Raw genomic sequence first — 19003 nt, 5'->3', positions numbered from 1 at the left:
CGTTCACACAGAAATGAATCAGCGTATCGGAAACAACGCGTCGTTTCCGTGTCCAAAACCCTTCCCTCTCCACACAGCTTCGCGCACATTTGTTTACATTTTACAGAAACGAAACTTTTTCACGACCCTAAAGTGAATTTTCCGTGACCTACATGTGCAGAATGGATCATAGTTTTAGTGTTAAACATGAAACATTAACTCTTTCCACTCACTTTATGGTTTGGGATTATCGTTTTTTAACATTCTAAATCCTGTCAGTGCGTTTATCGTCGTCTCTTTTAAACAAAAGGCCCAGACGTTCACAAATAATCAGAATAGTTTTAATGAGAACTTCACAGAACGCTGGAGCTGCGCGAAAGAGATACAAAAATTCCATGACTTTTCCAGGATTTCCATGACCTTGGGAGCCCTGTATTAATTCAGAACTATTAATTCGGAATTAAAAAAACATCATGTAAACGTGGCGACTGTTGAAGAAAAGGGCATTCAGAATAAACATTAAAAAAATAAAATAAAATCAAGATAAATAGTTGTTTTCTAAATGCTGTGAGGAGTTTATTCTTCTCCACGACTCTTGTTTTGCGACTTAAAGATGCACTATGTAACTTTTCTGGTTTTCTGGAGGATCTGCCGCCTGCTTGTCTCCGTGGAGATGTTTCACTTTGCCTGGAATGTTCCGCAACACGGCATTACACTTGTACTTGTTGCATTTAATCAGTTAATTACGTATTTTTGTAGACTTAAAGCACGTGCATTTTATTTTATTTTATTTTATTTGTAATTTTTATTTTTATTTCCTTAAGGTGACCCAGTGAAAATCATAATTACGCAAAAAAAAAAAAATACTAATAATAAAATAAAATACTAATAATAATTTTATCCACACTTTTTTTTTCTCAGAGTATTTTATTTTACCGATAATATTTTTTTAAACTCTTTTTCTTCTTTTCAGCTCATGTTTTCTGACTGAGAGTGGGCTCGCCTCTCCACAGATCTGGACAGTGTCTTGTGATCTTAGTTAAACACTGTGGAACATTCCAGGACTAAAGCGATTACTGTACATCTCCATGGAGACGAGCACAGGAAAAACAAACTAAAACAGGACTAAACCAGGACTAAACCAGAAATAAAACTAGGACTAAACCAGGACTAAACCAGGACGGAACCAGGTCTAAATCAGGACTAAACCAGGACTACAACAGGACTAAACCAGGACGGAACCAGGTCTAAATCAGGACTAAACTAGGACTGAACCAGGACGGAACCAGGTCTAAACCAGGACTAAACCAGAACTAAAGCAGAACTAAACCAGGACTAAACTAGGTTTAAACCAGGACTAAATCAGGACTGAACCAGGACTAAACCAGGACTAAACCAGGTCTAAACCAGGACTAAAACAGAACTAAAGCAGAACTAAACCAGGACTAAACTAGGTTTAAACCAGGACTAAACCAGGACTGAACCAGGACTAAACCAGGTCTAAACCAGGACTAAACTAGAACTAAACCAGGACTAAACCAGAAATAAAACTAGGACTAAACCAGGACTAAACCAGGACTGAACTAGGTCTAAACCAGGACTAAACCAGGACAAAACCACATGTAAACTAGAACTAAACCAGGTCTAAACCAGGACTAAAACAGTACTAAACCAGAAATAAACCAGGACTAAACTAGGTTTAAACCAGGACTAAACCAGGACTAAAACAATTACTGTACATCTCCATGAAGACGAGCAGAGGAAAAGTTACAGGGAGCGGCTTTAAACGTGTCTGTTGTGTATATTTGTGAAGTACAAAATGCTGTAACAGGTTTATCCTTCGCTGAACTATAATACTCCCTACAAATGCAGTATAAATAAAGCTGAGTATGTATATAATTTGTGTATAAATAATAAAGTGTGTTTTCGTGTATCCGTGTGTTGTTTATCTTCGCGCTCGCAGTAAGAACGGTGTTTTTGAGCTCCTGCAGTCACGTGACGCCGACGAAGCAAAACCCCGATCCCTCGCTCAGCCTCGGTTACGAATTTTAAAAAGTCAACGCCAAAGCTCCATCAAAGCGGGATCCCGTTTGTTAAAGGTTGTATGGAGGATTTTTTTTTCAGTTTCAAATTGTAAATGAAAGTTTAAAATACCGTTACAGAGACGCAGCAGCTTTGTAATGAAGAATTAAGAATGAAAATCTATCAACTGTGGACGTGTTGAGGCCAGATAAACATCAGCCAATAGAAAACGAGGCTGCCTCATTTTCTATTGGCTGTCAATCAAACTCCCTATGTTTCTAGTGTAACTGACTCGTCGGCGCGTTGGGATTACGTGGTTTATGCGGTGGTTCTTTGAGGCTTTTTCAAACCGTCGCTTCCTCGCAGTTCGCACAAGGTTTGTCGCGATGGCGGATGAGAATCCACGACCAGTTCGCCGCGAAAGAAAGTCCATTTTTGAGGTCGCTGAAAGAAGAAGAAGAGAAGGGGGAAAAGGAGTGAAGACAAACTGAGGTGATTCTTGGAGATTCCTTCCAGTTTAGGAAGTTGAACCTGCCCTGTGACGCACGCTGGTACACGAGGGCACACGCTGTCGCAGACGAGCCGTGCATAGGGAGCGTGTGTGTTTGTGATGCGCCGTAGAGTCTCCGCGGGTTTCAAATGAGCGCACAGGCTGCACTGAGACGCCCCACACGCTCCTGCACCCGCTACAAGTTTATTACCAACAGCAGCGGCCGGAATGAAATATGATCACACTTGTTGAGTGTCAGACCTCGAGTGAGAGACAAGACCGAGTCCAAACGCGATCGAGTCCGAGACGAGACACGGAGATCTACCCACACGACCTTGGCGATCGACTGGTAGATCGCGATCGACATATTGAGCACCCCTGTATTAAAGGATCTACTCTAGAATGTGCTAAACTTTACAATGTTCGGTCGATGGCGGAAGTGGATCAGGGCAAGACCGTGACATGACCTACAGGTTCTCTATAAACAGCTGGTTACGGATAACAGTACGATCTGGTACGAGGCTCCCATCGCCCACGCTCTGAAAATAAAACTAATCAATCATTACAAAACGTTATTTTCTGCGAATATTTTCAAAACAATAAAAGGCGACACGGTGATCTAAGTGTGCGTTAACAGTTAAAGGCGCATTGTGTAACTTTTCTGGCGGAGCGTTTCACGGTACAGCTTTAAACCTTTCTATCTTCACGGAGAACCAAAGCGGACCATGTTACAGGTCAGATCTGTGGAGAGGCGATGCTGCTCACACTGGGAACGTCTGTTTTTTCTAGGATTTTTGAGCGATAAAACCGGCTGTAATTGAATAAATATAAACTAAAGCTGTTTAAAGTCGCGCTGCGGGACATTTTCGGTCCACCTCGAGGCGCGTGAGTGTGTCTGGTGTTGAAATCGGAGTAAACGCGACGCTGTAAATGCAGTATTTGTGACACAGACAGTTTGATGCGGCGTGAATCCTCCTCCTCTGAATGTAAATGTCCCGCACACACTGGGCTCTTTGACGCCGCACTGAGACGGCTCTGTGTCGCCCTCAACTCACTGTGTGTGTGTGTGTGTGTGTGTGTGTACATGTATTTATCTGAACAAAGACATGTGTAACAGCTCTGAACACACACTCTCTGAACAGTGTCGAGGACGGAGGAGAAATTAAATGTAAACAAGTGCAGTCGTGTTACTTAAAGGTTGTATAGAGGATTTTTTTTAAGGGAAGAGAAATACAGCGACAGTCCTTGTGCGCGTTCAGAATTACTGTTGAAGTTTCCTGTCTAGAAGTAATTCAGCGACCGACGCGTCAGTTTTTAGACCCTTCGTCTGCTTCGGTCGCGCCATCGCTGGACGAGATCTCCAAGAATCACCTCAGTTTGACTTTGCTCCTTTTCCTCTTCTCTTCTTCTTCTTTCAGCGACCTCAAAAATGGCCTTTCTTTTGCGGCGAACCGGTCGTGGATTCTCGTCCGCCGTCGCGACAAACTTTGTGCGAAATGCGAGGAAGCGACAGTTCGAAAAAGCCTCTAAGAACCGCCGCGTAAACCACGTAATCCCCGCGCGCCGACGAGTCAGTTATACCAGGGAGTTTGATTGACAACCTAACAGCCAATAGAAAATGAGGGAGCCTCGTTTTCTATTGGCTGACGTTTATCTGGCCTCACTACGTCCACAGTTGATAGATTTTTGTTCTTTTTTTTTTTTTGGGTCATCATAATTACAAAGCTGCTGCGTCTCTGTAATGGTATTTTAATCTTTCACTGACAGTTTGAAACAAAAAAAAATCCTCCATACAACCTTTAATGCCAGAGCGAGTCATTTTTTAAAGGGATAGTTCAGGTTTTTTGACATGAATCTGTGTGTCGTCCCCGTCAGCAGTGTCGTCATCCACTCTGACTTTACCTCCGAAAGCGTCCGGTGAGCCGAGATCCTGGCCGGTTTTGGTGCTGAGGAAAGTAGTTCGGCGAGTTGTGCTGGGGACTAATAAAGTCTAAAAAGTCTAGTCTAATAAAGCGTTTTTCTTCTCAAAACAACATGTGTTAAAATAGGGTGACCATGTTTCCATTTGTGAAAACCCGGACACCTTACCAGAGTGGGGGGTGGGGCCTCGACACTGAGCTACAGTCGTCCCGCGATATATCACTGTTCACCTTTCGCAGTCTCGCTGATTTTATTTATTTATTTTTTTTAACCCATGGGTGGGTCAGGACTAAACCAGGTCTAAACCAGAACTAATCTTGGACTTAAGAGAGAGAACGCCGAGCAGTTTGTCTGCAAAGCGCGATCAGGCAATTGCCACGTTTACCTCCGTGAGGTGTGGAGCTCTCCATCGGTCCCTTCTCCTGCGTCACCTCCGTCCTGGTTCAGTCCTGGTTCAGTCCTGGTTCAGTCCATGACGTAGGCAGCGCAAAAGCTTGATATAATCTCGGGTTAACGGGCGGGTGCGGTCCTGTACTGCAGGTCTCCAAAAATGGCCCCGTGCAGGACTCTGCGCTGTCGGGCTCTATTACGGAATAAATGAATCTTGGGTTCGTTACATAAAGAAGGAGGAAAATAACAAAAGGACGACAACAACAATAAGTTTTAAGAAGGAAGTAAAAAGTGTTGTAAGTGTCCTGTGTGAGAAAAGTGTATAAAGTTTGTGGTGAGGTTTTACAGACTTAAAACAGATAGAATAATTGTAAAATATAAAGTTGATACTTCGTGGATTTCACCTATCGTGGGTTATTTTTAGAACATAACCCCCACGATAAACGAGGGACACTGTCCTCTCACCTCACAACCTGTGCACATGGACTCACACTTGTCCAGACCGGGATCAAAAACTGAGAATTTCTTGAACAAGTCACTGTTAAATGCGCATTTACGCTTCGGTGTGTTGCAGACTGACCGACTGTTTGTGCCTCGCTCCTTCTGAGTCACAGACGCTACGAAAGCCGATCAATTTAATGCCCCAATGAACTGTACTGAAAACCCGGACATTTCAAAGCGCACAGGCTCCTGCCACAATGCGCAGATTAGAAGGACAAGACAAAACGCGAAGCAAAAACTGATCTAAATTTATGTTAGTGTTGGCACAGAGGAGCCAACAGCACAGAGCAGATCTACCACGACATGTGGCTAAAGTTTGCCTAATAAACGTCCACAAATACATCTGGGTTTGGTTTGGTAAATGTGCAGAGGCTAAATCCCACTGTAAAACTTGTATGAACCACGTAACTCCAGTTAGGAACTTGAAAAAACAGGTTTAAAAATCCTAATCACTGTCTTCACTTTTTTTCCGTTTTCTGTAAAGTGCTATTGAAAGTTCTCTTAAAGGTTGTATAGAGGATTTTCCAAAGAACGAGAAATCCAGCGACTGTTTGTCCTTTTTCAAATGTTGCGCATGTGTGAAACCACCCCCCCCCTACAGCTCCTACGTAGAAACACCTCCTCCTCCTCCTCCTTACGCCACAACAGGTTTGTTTACAGCCGCTGCACATGACTTTAAACAACTAACTACAGTGTTGGTTAAGCAAGACGGAGAAGTGAGGAGCGGGGGGAGGGGGGCGCGGACATTTCGTGCACGGAGAAGAAGTGAGGAGCAGCGGGAAGAGCGGAGCAGGGAGAGAGGAGAGGAGCAGGAAAGGGGTGCAGAGAATGAACTAGCTACAACACGCAGCAGCAAGTGGACTCTTTCTTTGCCTTGAAAATTACGTTTTCAGACATAGGATATCGCTTTCGTGTCCTGAAAAACGTTTGTCTAACTCTTGGAAATAAAGTACGTTTTCATAATAAGCAGAAGTTTCCTGTCCAGGAGTAATTTGTGGACCACGCGTCAGTTTTAGACCCTTCGTCTGCTTCGGTCGCGCCATCGCTGGAAATGAATCTCCAAGAATCACCTTTAGTTTGGCTTCGCTGCTTTTCCTCTTGTCTTCTTCTTTCAGCGACCTCAAAAACGGACTTTCTTTTGCGGCGAACCGGTCCTGGATTCTCGTCCGCCATTGCAACAAACTTTGTGCGAACTGCGAGGAAGATATAGGTAAAAAAAGCCGCTAAGAACTGTTGCGTTGGTGGAGTAAACAGCGTCTGTGCGTCTTGCGTCTGTGGACTGCGTGACAGTCGTACGTAACCACGTACCGGCGGCGCAGGCAAGTCAGTTACACTAGAAACGTAGGGAGTTTGATTGACAGCCTGTAACAGCTCAACAGAATAACGAGGGCAGTGTCGTTATCTATTGGCAAATGTTTAGCCCTCAACACGTCCACAGTTGATGAATTTTTATTCTCTTTTTTTTGGTCATCATAATTACAAGGCTGCTGCATCTCTATTTTAATCTATCACTGACAATTTGAAACAAAAAAAATCCTTCATACAACCTTTAAGTCCAGTGCAGTTTACTTGACTTTGTAGTCGGTCGATCATTTTTGACTTGGACATTTTATAAGTAGCTCACATGCTGAAAAAGTGTGGGCGCCCCTGATTCAAGTAATTACGAACCTGTAAAAAGTTGAATCGTGTTGTGCAGTATTATCTCATGACGTTCTGCAAGATACCTCAAAATGTGTCGTACATGTAAGAATTCATAACACATTTACAAATAAATATATGTTTAACATTTTTGTATTAGGTGGTAGATCTTTCAGACATGATCATTTTAAAAGTAGCTCACGTACTGAAAAAGTCTGAGCAGCCCTGAGGTAGACTCAAAATAGAAGCTAATCTCTCAATTAAAATATCTGGCTGCGTCTTGTTAAAAGCTGAAGAGACGTCCGCAAAAAGTGTCCGTGCATGTGAGTTGGGCTTTTCGAGGTGTTTATAAATAGTGTCCAAAAGAAATGAGCTCGTAGTTCTAATCTCAAAACACACGTGAGGACACACGTGAGGACACACGTGAGGACACACGTGTGGACACATGAGGGAACACACGTGGGACACACGTGAGGACACACGTGAGACACACGTGAGGACACACGTGAGGACACACGTGAGGACACACGTGAGGAACACGTGAGGACACACGTGAGGACACACGTGAGGACACACGTGAGGACACACGTGAGGACACGTGAGGACACACGTGAGGACACACGTGAGGACACACGTGGGGACACACGTGAGGACACACGTGAGGACACACGTGGGGACACACGTGAGGAACACACGTGAGGACACACACACATGAGGACACACGTGAGGACACACACGTGGGGACACACGTGGGGACACACGTGGGGACACACGTGAGGACACACGTGAGGACACACGTGAGGACACACGTGGGGACACACGTGGGGACACACACGTGAGGACACACGCGAGGACACACGTGAGGACACACGCGGGGACACACGTGAGGACACACGCGAGGACACACGTGGGACACACGCGGGGACACACGTGGGGACACACGCGGGGACACACGTGAGGACACACGCGGGGACACACGTGAGGACACACGTGAGGACACACGCGAGGACACACGAGACACACGCGAGGACACACGTGAGGACACAGGACACAGGACACACGGAGGACACACGTGAGGACACACGACACACGTGAGGACACACGTGAGGACACACGTGAGGACACACGTGGGACACACGTGAGGACACACGCGGGGACACACGTGAGGACACAGGACACACGTGAGGACACACGTGAGGACACACGCGTGAGGACACACGTGAGGACACACGTGAGGACACACGTGAGGACACACGTGAGGACACACGTGAGGACACACGTGAGGACACACGTGAGGACACACGTGAGGACACACGTGAGGACACACGTGGGGACACGGAGGACACACGTGAGGACACACGTGGGACACACGTGAGGACACACGTGAGGACACACGTGAGGACACACGTGAGGACACACGTGAGGACACACGCGACGGACCGAATGTGGAAATGGACATAACTAAGCCACTTAGTCTACGTTCAGACGGCAGGGCTTAACGCTCAATTCAGATTTTTTTGTGAAATCCGATGTTTTTGCGAGGAAATTATTTGCGACATTTAATTGGAAAACCAGGTCTAAACCAGGACTAAACCAGGATTAAACCAGGACTAAACCAGGATTAAACCAGGACTAAACCAGGATTAAACCAGGATTTAAACCAGGACTAAACCAGGATTAAACCAGGACTAAACCAGGATTAAACCAGGATTTAACAGGACTAAACCATGCCGTGTCTCCTCTTCTTCTATCAATAATATTTTTAATTTGGTTCAGTAAAGTCTGGACTTTTTATTCTCTTTTATCAGACAAAACATCTTAAGTGAAGATTTCCTCGTCTTTGTTTCTCTACAGCAAATCAAGTAATCCAAAGTAATCAGATTACATTACTCACATGGATTACGTTACAAACTACATTTTGAGGTGTGTAATCTGTAATCACCTTCACAACACTGCTCCTGCTCTGTCAGACATTCCACCTCAGGAAAAAAAAAAAAAAAAAGCCTAAAATCTGAAATAACAAAACAAATTTCTGAGCGCCGTACAGTTGGACTTCATTTGGAATCTTCTGAACATTGGGCCCAGACTGATTGAAGATAAAGAGACAGTTTAACAGAGCAGGACCACATGTGTCAAGGCCAAGGCCCGCGGGCCACATCCGCCCTCCAAGACATTTTCTGTGGCCCACAAGGAGTTAAAAGGTATAATTTATTATTATGTTGTGACTCTGTGCCGCTACTACATCTCCCACGATGCACCGCAGCCGTTTCCCGTGAAGCGACTGCATCTCGCTACTAGAGAGGCCAAGAAAACATCACCAAATCTCCCCAAAAATATCCAAGAAAAGAAAAATTGATGCAGAAGGGACGGCTATTTCATGAACGTTACTGAAGGAGGAATGTGAATGTTTTAACTTAAACCTTTAAATCAAATCCAATCCACTTTATTTCTACAGCACATTTCATAAACAAAACAGTTTCCCAAGTGCTGCACAAAACAGATAAAACGGTAACACTTTATAATAACTACACCTTATTTAGCCTTAATAAAGCATGAACAAAGACTTAATTAATAATGAACAAAGACTTAATTAATAATGATTCACGCTTAGTAAATGATTAATAAAGGATAATTAGTCTTCACTTTAGAAAAGCTCTCAAAAAGACTTAACAGATAAACTACCTGAATTATCATTGCATTACATTATTAATAAATCATTCTCTCATAGCTTATTAATCATTAATAAACGCTCAAATTTGTATTTAAATATACATTTACAAATGCACACACATGGTTAGTTCATGAGTAATTAAGTATGAAATAATTATGAGTAACTATTTACAGCTCAGGTGAATGAAGTACAAGTTAAGTGCTAATTAAAGTAGTAATTAAGTAGTTACTAAGCGTGAATCATTATTAATTAAGTCTTTGTTCATTATTAATTAAGCCTTTGTTCATGCTTTATTAAGGCTAAATAAGGTGTAGTTATTATAAAGTGTTACCGATAAAACATATCCAATAGAAATATAAAGTAAAGCTCTTATTAACTCTACTAATCCTCATTAAGACAATAAAACTAGTCCAATCAAATAAGAGCAAGAAGACCAGTAAATATTAAAAAGGTTAAAAAAAACAACAACAAAAAAAACATACAAATAAACAAAATAAATAAATATGAAATGAAAAATCTAACACAGACTTGTACAGTTTTGTAACATACTGATGTTACAGTCACAGTTTGAACTTTACAACAACAACATGACGACAAACATGATCCAAACGTGGCCCTGGGTGAAAAAGAGTTTGACGCCGCTGACCCACACAGTCTCTTTCCCTCCTCTCCTTCATTCTGTCCCTCAGCTCCTCCCTTCTCCAAGAAACGTCCTTTGTTTTCCGGCCTCTGTAAGATGTAAAGATGTAAAATTGTTGCTTTTGAATTTTGTACATTCAAATATTTGCTTTCTAGTTTTCTTACGCACATTATTATTATCATATGTATTTGTTACTGGTCATGGATAAATCATTTGTAACTGTTCATGTTTCACCAGAGTTTCCATTTTTTTTTTTAATATATTGGTTTGGACCTGGTTTAGACCTGGTTTAGTCCTGGTTTAGTCCTGGTTTAGTCCTGGTTTAGACCTGGTTTAGACCTGGTTTAGACCTGGTTTAGTTTAGACCTGGTTTAGTCCTGGTTTAGACCTGGTTTAGTCCTGGTTTAGACCTGGTTTAGACCTGGTTTAGACCTGAGTTTTCCTGGTTTAGACCTGGTTTAGACCTGGTTTAGACCTGGTTTTCCTGGTTTAGACCTGGTTTAGACCTGGTTTAGACCTGGTTTAGACCTGGTTTTGGTTTAGACCTGGTTTAGACCTGGTTTAGACCTGGTTTAGACCTGGTTTAGACCTTGGTTTAGACCTGGTTTAGTTTAGACCTGGTTTAGACCTGGTTTAGACCTGGTTTAGTCCTGGTTTAGTTTAGACCTGGTTTAGTTTAGACCTGGTTTAGACCTGGTTTAGTCCTGGTTTAGACCTGGTTTAGACCTGGTTTAGACCTGGTTTAGACCTGGTTTAGTCCTGGTTTAGTCTCTAAACATCGGATCTTTTATTTTTCTTGTGTCGTTTTCACCCAAGGCGCCTTCCCCTTTAAGACTCGCACTCCTCCTCCTCCTCTTCCTCTTTTTCCTCTTCCTCTTTCTCCTCTTCCTCTTCTTCCTCTTCTTCTTCTTCTCCATCGCTCCACATCCACCGAGCGCCTCTTCCTCTCCGCATCCGCGTCTCGCCTCACCTCCTCCGGCATCATGACCAACGAGTCCCCGGGGGAGGACCGGGGCTTCGGGCGGAGGAGCCGAGGACGCGCGGAGGACAACGTGACCATCCTGACCTCCTCCGCGGACCTGCCCCGGCTCAGCGGCACCGGGGGCACCGGCGGGGGGCGCAGCCGGGCCGGCACCGCTCCGGACACGGCCTCCACCCTCAGCTCCTCCCTGGAGCTCAGCATCCAGACGCGCATCTTCAAAATCATCGTCATCGGAGACTCCAACGTGGGCAAGACGTGTCTGACGTTCCGATTCACCGGGGGGAACTTCCCCGACAAAACCGAGGCGACCATCGGCGTGGATTTCAGGGAGAAGGCGGTGGAGATCGAGGGAGAGACGATAAAGGTACGAGGCACACGGAGGCACACGGAGGCACACGGAGGGACACGGAGGACACGGAGGACACGGAGGAGACGGAGGAGACGGAGCGCGCACGGGCTCCGGAGCGAGTGTCTTACGAGATATTGATCATTTTAGTGTCATTTAATAAGACTAAATGTGGTTTTATTCTGCGTAAAAGCGGGTAACTGTTTAGTTTAAAACCTCTACGAACGTCCCGGATCGATTTAACAATTAAATACGTGCCGCTACTACGACGTGTTTTGTTTGTTTGTCGTAATTACGCGCAGAAACCGCATCTCCAGTTGTGTTTACGCACTTCAAATCGTAGTATAGTCCTGGTTCAGCTCTGGTTTAGACCTGGTTTAGTCCTGGTTTAGCTCTGGTTTAGACCTTGTTTTAGTCCTAATTTATTCCTAGTTCAGTCCTGGTTCAGTCTGGGTTGAGTCCTCATTTAGTTCTGGTTTAATCCTAGTTTAGACCTGGTTTAGTCCTGGTTTAGTTCTGGTTTAGTCCTGGTTTAGTCCTGGTTTAGTCCTGGTTTAGTCCTGGTTTAGTCCTGGTTTCGACCTGGTTTAGTCCTAGTTTAGTCCTGGTTTAGTCCTGGTTTAGTTTAGTCCTGGTTTAGTCCTGGTTTAGACCTGGTTTAGTCCTGGTTTAGAGACCTGGTTTAGTCCTAGTTTTAGTCCTAGTTTAGTCCTGATTTAGTCCTGGTTTAGTTCTGGTTTAGTCCTCCGTTTAGTTCTGGTTTAGTCCTTAGTTTAGACCTGGTTTAGACCTGGTTTAGTCCTAGTTTTAGTCCTAGTTTAGTCCTGGAGTCCTGGTTTCTGGTTTAGTCCTGGTTTAGTCCTGGTTTAGTCCTGGTTTAGTCCTGGTTTAAGTCCTGGTTTAGTGGTTTAGTCCTGGTTTAGTCCTGGTTTAGTCCTGGTTTAGTCCTGGTTTAGTCCTGGTTTAGTCCTCCTGGTTTAGTCCTGGTTTAGACCTGGTTTAGTCCTGGTTTAGTCCTGGTTTAGTCCTGGTTTAGACCTGGTTTAGTCCTGGTTTAGTTTCCTGGTTTAGTCCTGGTTTAGTCCTGGTTTAGTCCTGGTTTAGTCCTGGTTTAGACCTGGTTTAGTCCTGGTTTAGTTCCTGGTTTAGTCCTGGTTTAGTCCTGGTTTACTCCTGGTTTAGTCCTGGTTTAGTCCTGGTTTAGTCCTGGTTTAGTCCTGGTTTAGTCCTGGTTTAGTCCTGGTTTAGTCCTGGTTTAGTCCTGGTTCGTACTCGACTCTTTGTTTTAGTCGTAGTTACTCACAGAAACTGCATCTCCAGTCGTGTTTACGTTGTTAAAACTGTCAAAATATTGTTTTTATTTTGTGCTTTGACTGTTTTAGTTTCATTTTGGTGAGTAAACGTGGATCTGTCCTCGGTGAGTTTAGAACAAACGGCTCCGTGGGCTGAGGGACGTCGATCTTTTGTCGTCTTTACGCACAGAAAAAAAAAAAAAAACAAACGAGACGTAAACTCGCGTTTGCTGCACCGAGATGTAAAAATGTGCGACTTTGTTAAAAATATCTGCTGTTGTTTTAGAAAATCATCGACGAGTCTTTGGTCGAGGTTCAGACGAGACGCCGAGATTTATGTTTTGTTTTTACGCTCGGGCAGGTTCAGGACTAAACCAGGACCAAACCAGGACTAAACCAGGTCTAAACCAGGACTAAACCAGGTCTAAACCAGGACTAAACCAGGACTAAACCAGGACTGAACCGAGGACTAAATCAGGACTAAACCAGGACTAAACCAAGACTAAACCAGGACTAAACCAAGACTGAACCGAGGACTAAATCAGGACTAAACCAGGACTAAACCAGGTCTAAACCAGGACTAAAATCAGGACTGATCCAGGACTGAACCAGGTCTAAACCAGGACTAAAATCAGGACTGATCCAGGACTGAACCAGGTCTAAACCAGGACTAAAATCAGGACTGAACCAGGACTAAACTAAGACTAAACCGAAGACTAAACCGAGGACTAAACCAGGACTAAACCAGAACTAAACTAGGACTAAACTAAAACTAAACCGAAGACTAAACTGAGGACTGAACCAGGTCTAAACCTGGTTACACTGGACTAAAAATAGACTACACCAGGTCTATCCAGGACTAAAATCAGGACTAAACCAGGTCTAAACTAGGACTAAACCAGGATTAAACCAGGTCTAAACCAGAACTAAACTAGGACTAAATTAGAGCTGAACCGGGACTAAACCGAGGACTAAAACAGGACTAAACCAGGACTGAACCGAAGACTGAATTAGGTCTAAACCAGGACTATACTAGGACTGAACCGGGACTAAACCAGGACTAAACCAGGACTAAACCAGGACTAAACTGGTCGTCAAAAGCATCAAAAATCAGACACTAATCGATACTAAAACAAGCACAAAACTAGATTCTCGTCTGAGTATCGATGTGAAAAATTCCCATTCGTAGAGCAAAAATGAAACTTTCCTGAAATTCACATCCTCGTGTCTAAAGAAAGAGATTTTATTATGTTTTTAATTCTTGTGGTGTCAGCGTCAGTTCAGGAGGCGGTGGAGTCTTTGGTTTGACTAACGGCGTTTTCAGTGACACTTAAATTTGCTTTGTCATGGTGACACAGTTATAATTAGAAACAAACCAGCATCTAAAAACACACGGCCTTTTCTTCAGCCTTTTACACTTTTACACAGTTTATAAAAATATAAACACTCGATCTTCAACCAAACTCCAATTTTAGAAACTCTGACAACAATATATAACTTAAAGGGGAAGTGATTTTTACAAATTGGGCCACGGGAAGAAATATCTACGGAAGCCCTAAGCGGCAAGAAAAAAAAAAAAAAACACACAAAAAAAAAAGAAACACATCATTTGGAGCTCAATTTTCAGCTCTCAAAAAAAAAAAAAAAAAAAAAAGTTTTTTGTCTTTTATTTTTTTTATTGTTTATTTGCACAAACAGCTTTTTTACTGTTGATGTGGCTGATGAAAAAAAAAAAATCTAATTTTATTTTATTTTTATTTCCCCACCAGCTACATCAACATTAAATAAATAAATAATTTTGATTGTAGATTTTTTCCCCCACTGGCCACATCACCAGAAGACAAGAAACACATTTTTTTAGAGTTGTTGGTGCAAAAAAAAGAGAGAGAGAAAAAAAAGACACATCATTTGGGGCTCAATTTTCAGCTCTCAAAAAAAAAAAAGTTTTTTGTCTTTTTTTAAAAATTATTATTTATTTGCACAAACAGCTTTTTTACTGTTGATGTGGTTGATGAAAAAAAAAAAATCTAATTTTATTAAATTTTTATTTCCCCACCAGCTACATCAACATTAAATAAATAAATAAATAAAGACAAGAAACACTTTTTTTTTTTTTTTTTGAGTTTTTTTTTTTTTTTTTTTTTGGTGCAAAAAATAAATAAATAAATAAAAATTTGAGGGGGGAGTTGTTGGTGGAAGAAAAAATGAGGCATATTTGGGCTCCAAGTGTTTTTTTTTTGTTTTTGTTTTTGTTTTGTTTGTCATGAACCATTCTCAAAAACAAAAAAAAAGCCAAGAAACCTTTTTCACTGTTGCTGTGGCTGATGAAATAAGTAAGTAAATAACTATTAATTATAATAATTTTGATTGTAGATTGTTTTTCCCCCCACCGACCGCATCACCAGAAGACAAGAAACACATTTTTTAGGGTTGTTGGTGCAAAAAAAACAAGAATTATTATTATTATTATTTATTTATGTATTTTTTGGGGGGGGGGAGCAGTTGGGGAAAAAAAAAAAAAAAAACACTTAAAAATGGAGCTCCAAATGCCGCTCAGTGCTTCTGTAATTACAGAAGCCCTGAGCAGCAACCAAAAATAAACGTCATTTGGGCTCAATTTTTTCTTTCTTTCTTTCTTTCTTTCTTTTTTTTTTTTTTTTGGTTTGTTTTTTCCACCAACAGCTCCCCCCAAAAATTGTTTATTGTCTTTTTTTTTTTTTTTTTTTTTTTTTTGCACCAAGTCAGTTACATCGTTTTTACTGTTCATGTGGCTGATAAAAAAAAAAAATATATTAAAATAAATGATTTAATATTAATTTAAATAAAAATATAAATATAAATAAAAATGTTAATAAATTTTCCACTTCTTACCACCCATAGTAAGAAGAAGCACAAAAACACCTTCTTGTTACTGTGGGCGTTAACACGGGCAGATACGTTTATACCACATGATATGGAACATTCTGGACAAACCGCAGAAGCAAAACCTCTTTAAGTTTTCTTTCTTTGCTCAGTCTTTCTTTGGACGTAGACGGCTTCATTTTAAATTCAGTCCCTTCTTCTTTTTTGTCTCGGTCGCTCGGAGAGAAAATCGGATCAGCGGGTTTGACAGATTGTTTTTTGGATCAGATTTGACACGAAGAATAAGCGAGGTTCAGTCCCCAACTCCTCTGTGTGTGTGTTCACCGCAGGAAAAAAGAGCCAAAATTGAGTCCGAAAATGATTTAAAAATAGTGAAATTATCTGTCCGTGCAGCACGATCATGTTACTGCACAAGTTAAATCCTAAAATAAACGACCTCTAGACTAAAACGAAGCGTCTCAGAACGAGTGAGTCGATAATAAATCTGAAAACAAGACGAATAACCTGATTTAAATGTTAAAATCTTGGCCACGTGCAGTGTTTAATATTTCATACATACCTGAAAAAAAGGAAGATCTAGTTTCGATTTTAGTTTTAGTATCGATTAGTTAGATTTTTCGATACTTTGGACAGCCCAAACGCTGTAGTTTTGGCACAGATTTTCAGTTGTTTACTTAAAAAAACGTGGTATTTATTTAGACATCTGTAATTGTAAATGTATAATTCTAATTCAGGTACAGGCCGCACTTCTTTGAATAAAAGCACGTTAATTATTCGCAATTACAATTACAATTTTAAAATCAAGATTCTACGACGGAGTATAAGGGTCAGATTTAAAAAAAAAAGATGCTGGGGCTACGAGAATAAAGTCGTAACATTTCGACATTAAAGTTGTAATATTACGAGAATAAAGTCGTAGTCAAAATAAAGTCATAATATTAGGAGAAAATCGTCTGAGTGAGTCTGAGGCTGCAGCTCTGGAGGATTTGGAGCATTTTGTAAAGGAGAAGATTCCGTGTCTCATTCGTTCATTCAACTGAAAAAGGACTGAATCAGGACTAAACCAGGTCCGGAACCAAACCAGAACTAAGATCAGGATCGAGACCAGGACCAGACCAGGACTGAAAACGGTTTAGTCCTGGTTTAAGTCACGGAAATGGGAAACGGTGTTTTCGTGACTTTAAAATGCGATGCAGGACTAATGCGCCGCATACGGACTGAACCAGGACTGAACCAGGACTGAACCAGGACTAAACCAGGACTGAATCAGGACTGAACCAGGACTGAACCAGGACTGAATCAGGACTGAATCAGGACTGAACCAGGACTGAACCAGGACTAAACCAGGACTGAACCAGGACTGAATCAGGACTAAACCAGGACTGAATCAGGACTGAACCAGGACTAAACCAGGACTGAATCAGGACTGAACCAGGAACCAGGACTGAACCAGGAATGAACGGGACTGAACCAGGAATGAACCGGGACTGAACCAGGAATGAATCAGGACTAAACCAGGACTGAACCAGGACTGAACCAGGACTAAACCAGGACTGAATCAGGACTGAATCAGGACTGAAACAGGACTGAACCAGGACTAAACCAGGACTGAACCAGGACTGAATCAGGACTAAACCAGGACTGAATCAGGACTGAACCAGGACTAAACCAGGACTGAATCAGGACTGAACCAGGACTAAACCAGGACTGAATCAGGACTGAACCAGGACTAAACCAGGACTGAACCAGGACTGAACCAGGACTAAACCAGGACTGAACCAGGACTGGACCAGGACTGAATCAGGACTGAACCAGGACTAAACCAGGATTGAATCAGGACTGAACCAGGACTAAACCAGGACTGAATCAGGACTGAATCAGGACTGAACCAGGACTAAACCAGGACTGAATCAGGACTGAACCAGGACTAAACCAGGACTGAATCAGGACTGAACCAGGACTGAACCAGGACTGAACAGGACTAAACCAGGACTAAACCAGGACTGAATCAGGACTAAACCAGGAACCAGGACTGAACCAGGACTGAACCAGGACTGAACCAGGACTAAACCAGGACTGAACCAGACTGAACCAGGACTAAACCAGACTGAACCAGGACTAAACCAGACTAAACCAGGACTAAACCAGGACTGAACCAGGACTGAACCAGGACTAAACCAGGACTGAACCAGGACTGAACCAGGACTAAACCAGGACTGAACCAGGACTGAACCAGGACTGAACCAGGACTGAACCAGGACTAAACCGTTTTCAGTCCTGGTCCCGGTCCCGGTCTCGTCCCGGTATCACGGTCTGGTCCTGGTCTGGTCCCGGCATCAGTTCTGGCTCAGTTTCGGTCTCAGTCCTGGTCCTGGTCTTGGTCTGGTCCTGGTCTCGGTCCCTGTCTCAGTCCCGGTCCTGTTCCCGGTCTCAATCCTGGTCTCAGTTCTGGTCTGATCCCGCTCAGTCTTGGTCCCGGTCTCAGTCCTTGTCTGGTCCCGGTCTGGTCCCAGACCTGGTTTAAGTCCTGGTTTAGTCCAGGTTCAGTCCTGGTTCAGTCCGGAGGCGCAAATAATGAAGAAAATATTAGTTTTTTCATTTTCTTAGTTTTAGTTTTATATTGAAAAAACGAATGAAGGAAAAACACACGGACTGAGGTTCTTCTTCTTCTGTCGCATTTTTCACTTTGACTTTGAGTTTATTACGACTTCATTCTCGTAAAATTATAACTTTATTCTCATAATATTACAACTTTATTTTGACTTCGACTTTATTCTTGTAAAATTATTACTTTATTCTCGTAATATTACGACTTTAATGTCGAAATGTTACGACTTTATTCTCGTAGCGTCAGCATCTTTTTTTTTTTTTTTTAATCTGACCCTTATACTCCGTCGTAAAATTCAATGAGAAGAGAAGAAGAAATCAGAACTTTAATCAAATCTGGGCTTTTCAGAGCATGTTTGTAGAAGTCAAAACTAACTTTTTCTGTCCGACAGAGCAGCGGTCAAATCCAACCCGAGCCCGAGACGGTTAAAATCACGCAGTTTTCACACGGAGGATTTTGTTTGTGTTCCTCTAACGGACACAGAGACACAAAATACAAACTCAGGATAAAGCGAAAATAATGGGAAGACTTTACTCCTCACCTCAGTTGTAAATTTAATCCGCAAACAATGATCCCAGTCCACTAAACGTCCGGGCCGTGAATCCAGTTTGAGTCGTTGTTTACAAGTAAAAAGGTGGGAGTAGTTCCTCACGTGTGTCTGT

The 19003-nt window shown here is 42.4% G+C and overlaps 1 protein-coding gene across 2 annotated transcripts in view; it reads left to right on the top strand.

The window, feature by feature from the left end:
* The first annotated feature begins 11159 nt into the window (after positions 1-11159).
* rab33a (RAB33A, member RAS oncogene family) overlaps positions 11160-19003 on the top strand; it is a 19955-nt gene continuing 12111 nt past the window's right edge. For both annotated transcript variants that reach the window (XR_008632968.1, XM_055159312.1), the window contains exon 1: positions 11160-11597. Coding sequence is in view for 1 of the 2 variants with exons in the window: in XM_055159312.1 (XP_055015287.1) it covers positions 11235-11597 (363 nt within the window). In the remaining variant the exon portion in view is untranslated. The remainder of the gene's footprint in view (positions 11598-19003) is intronic.

This window comes from Boleophthalmus pectinirostris, unplaced genomic scaffold (assembly GCF_026225935.1).
Source record: "Boleophthalmus pectinirostris isolate CB_2022bp ecotype Guang Dong unplaced genomic scaffold, ASM2622593v1 HiC_scaffold_23, whole genome shotgun sequence".
Taxonomy (NCBI): Eukaryota; Metazoa; Chordata; class Actinopteri; order Gobiiformes; family Gobiidae; genus Boleophthalmus; species Boleophthalmus pectinirostris.
Note: the sequence above shows the minus strand (reverse complement) of the source record. Positions and strands in the feature narration are given on the sequence as shown.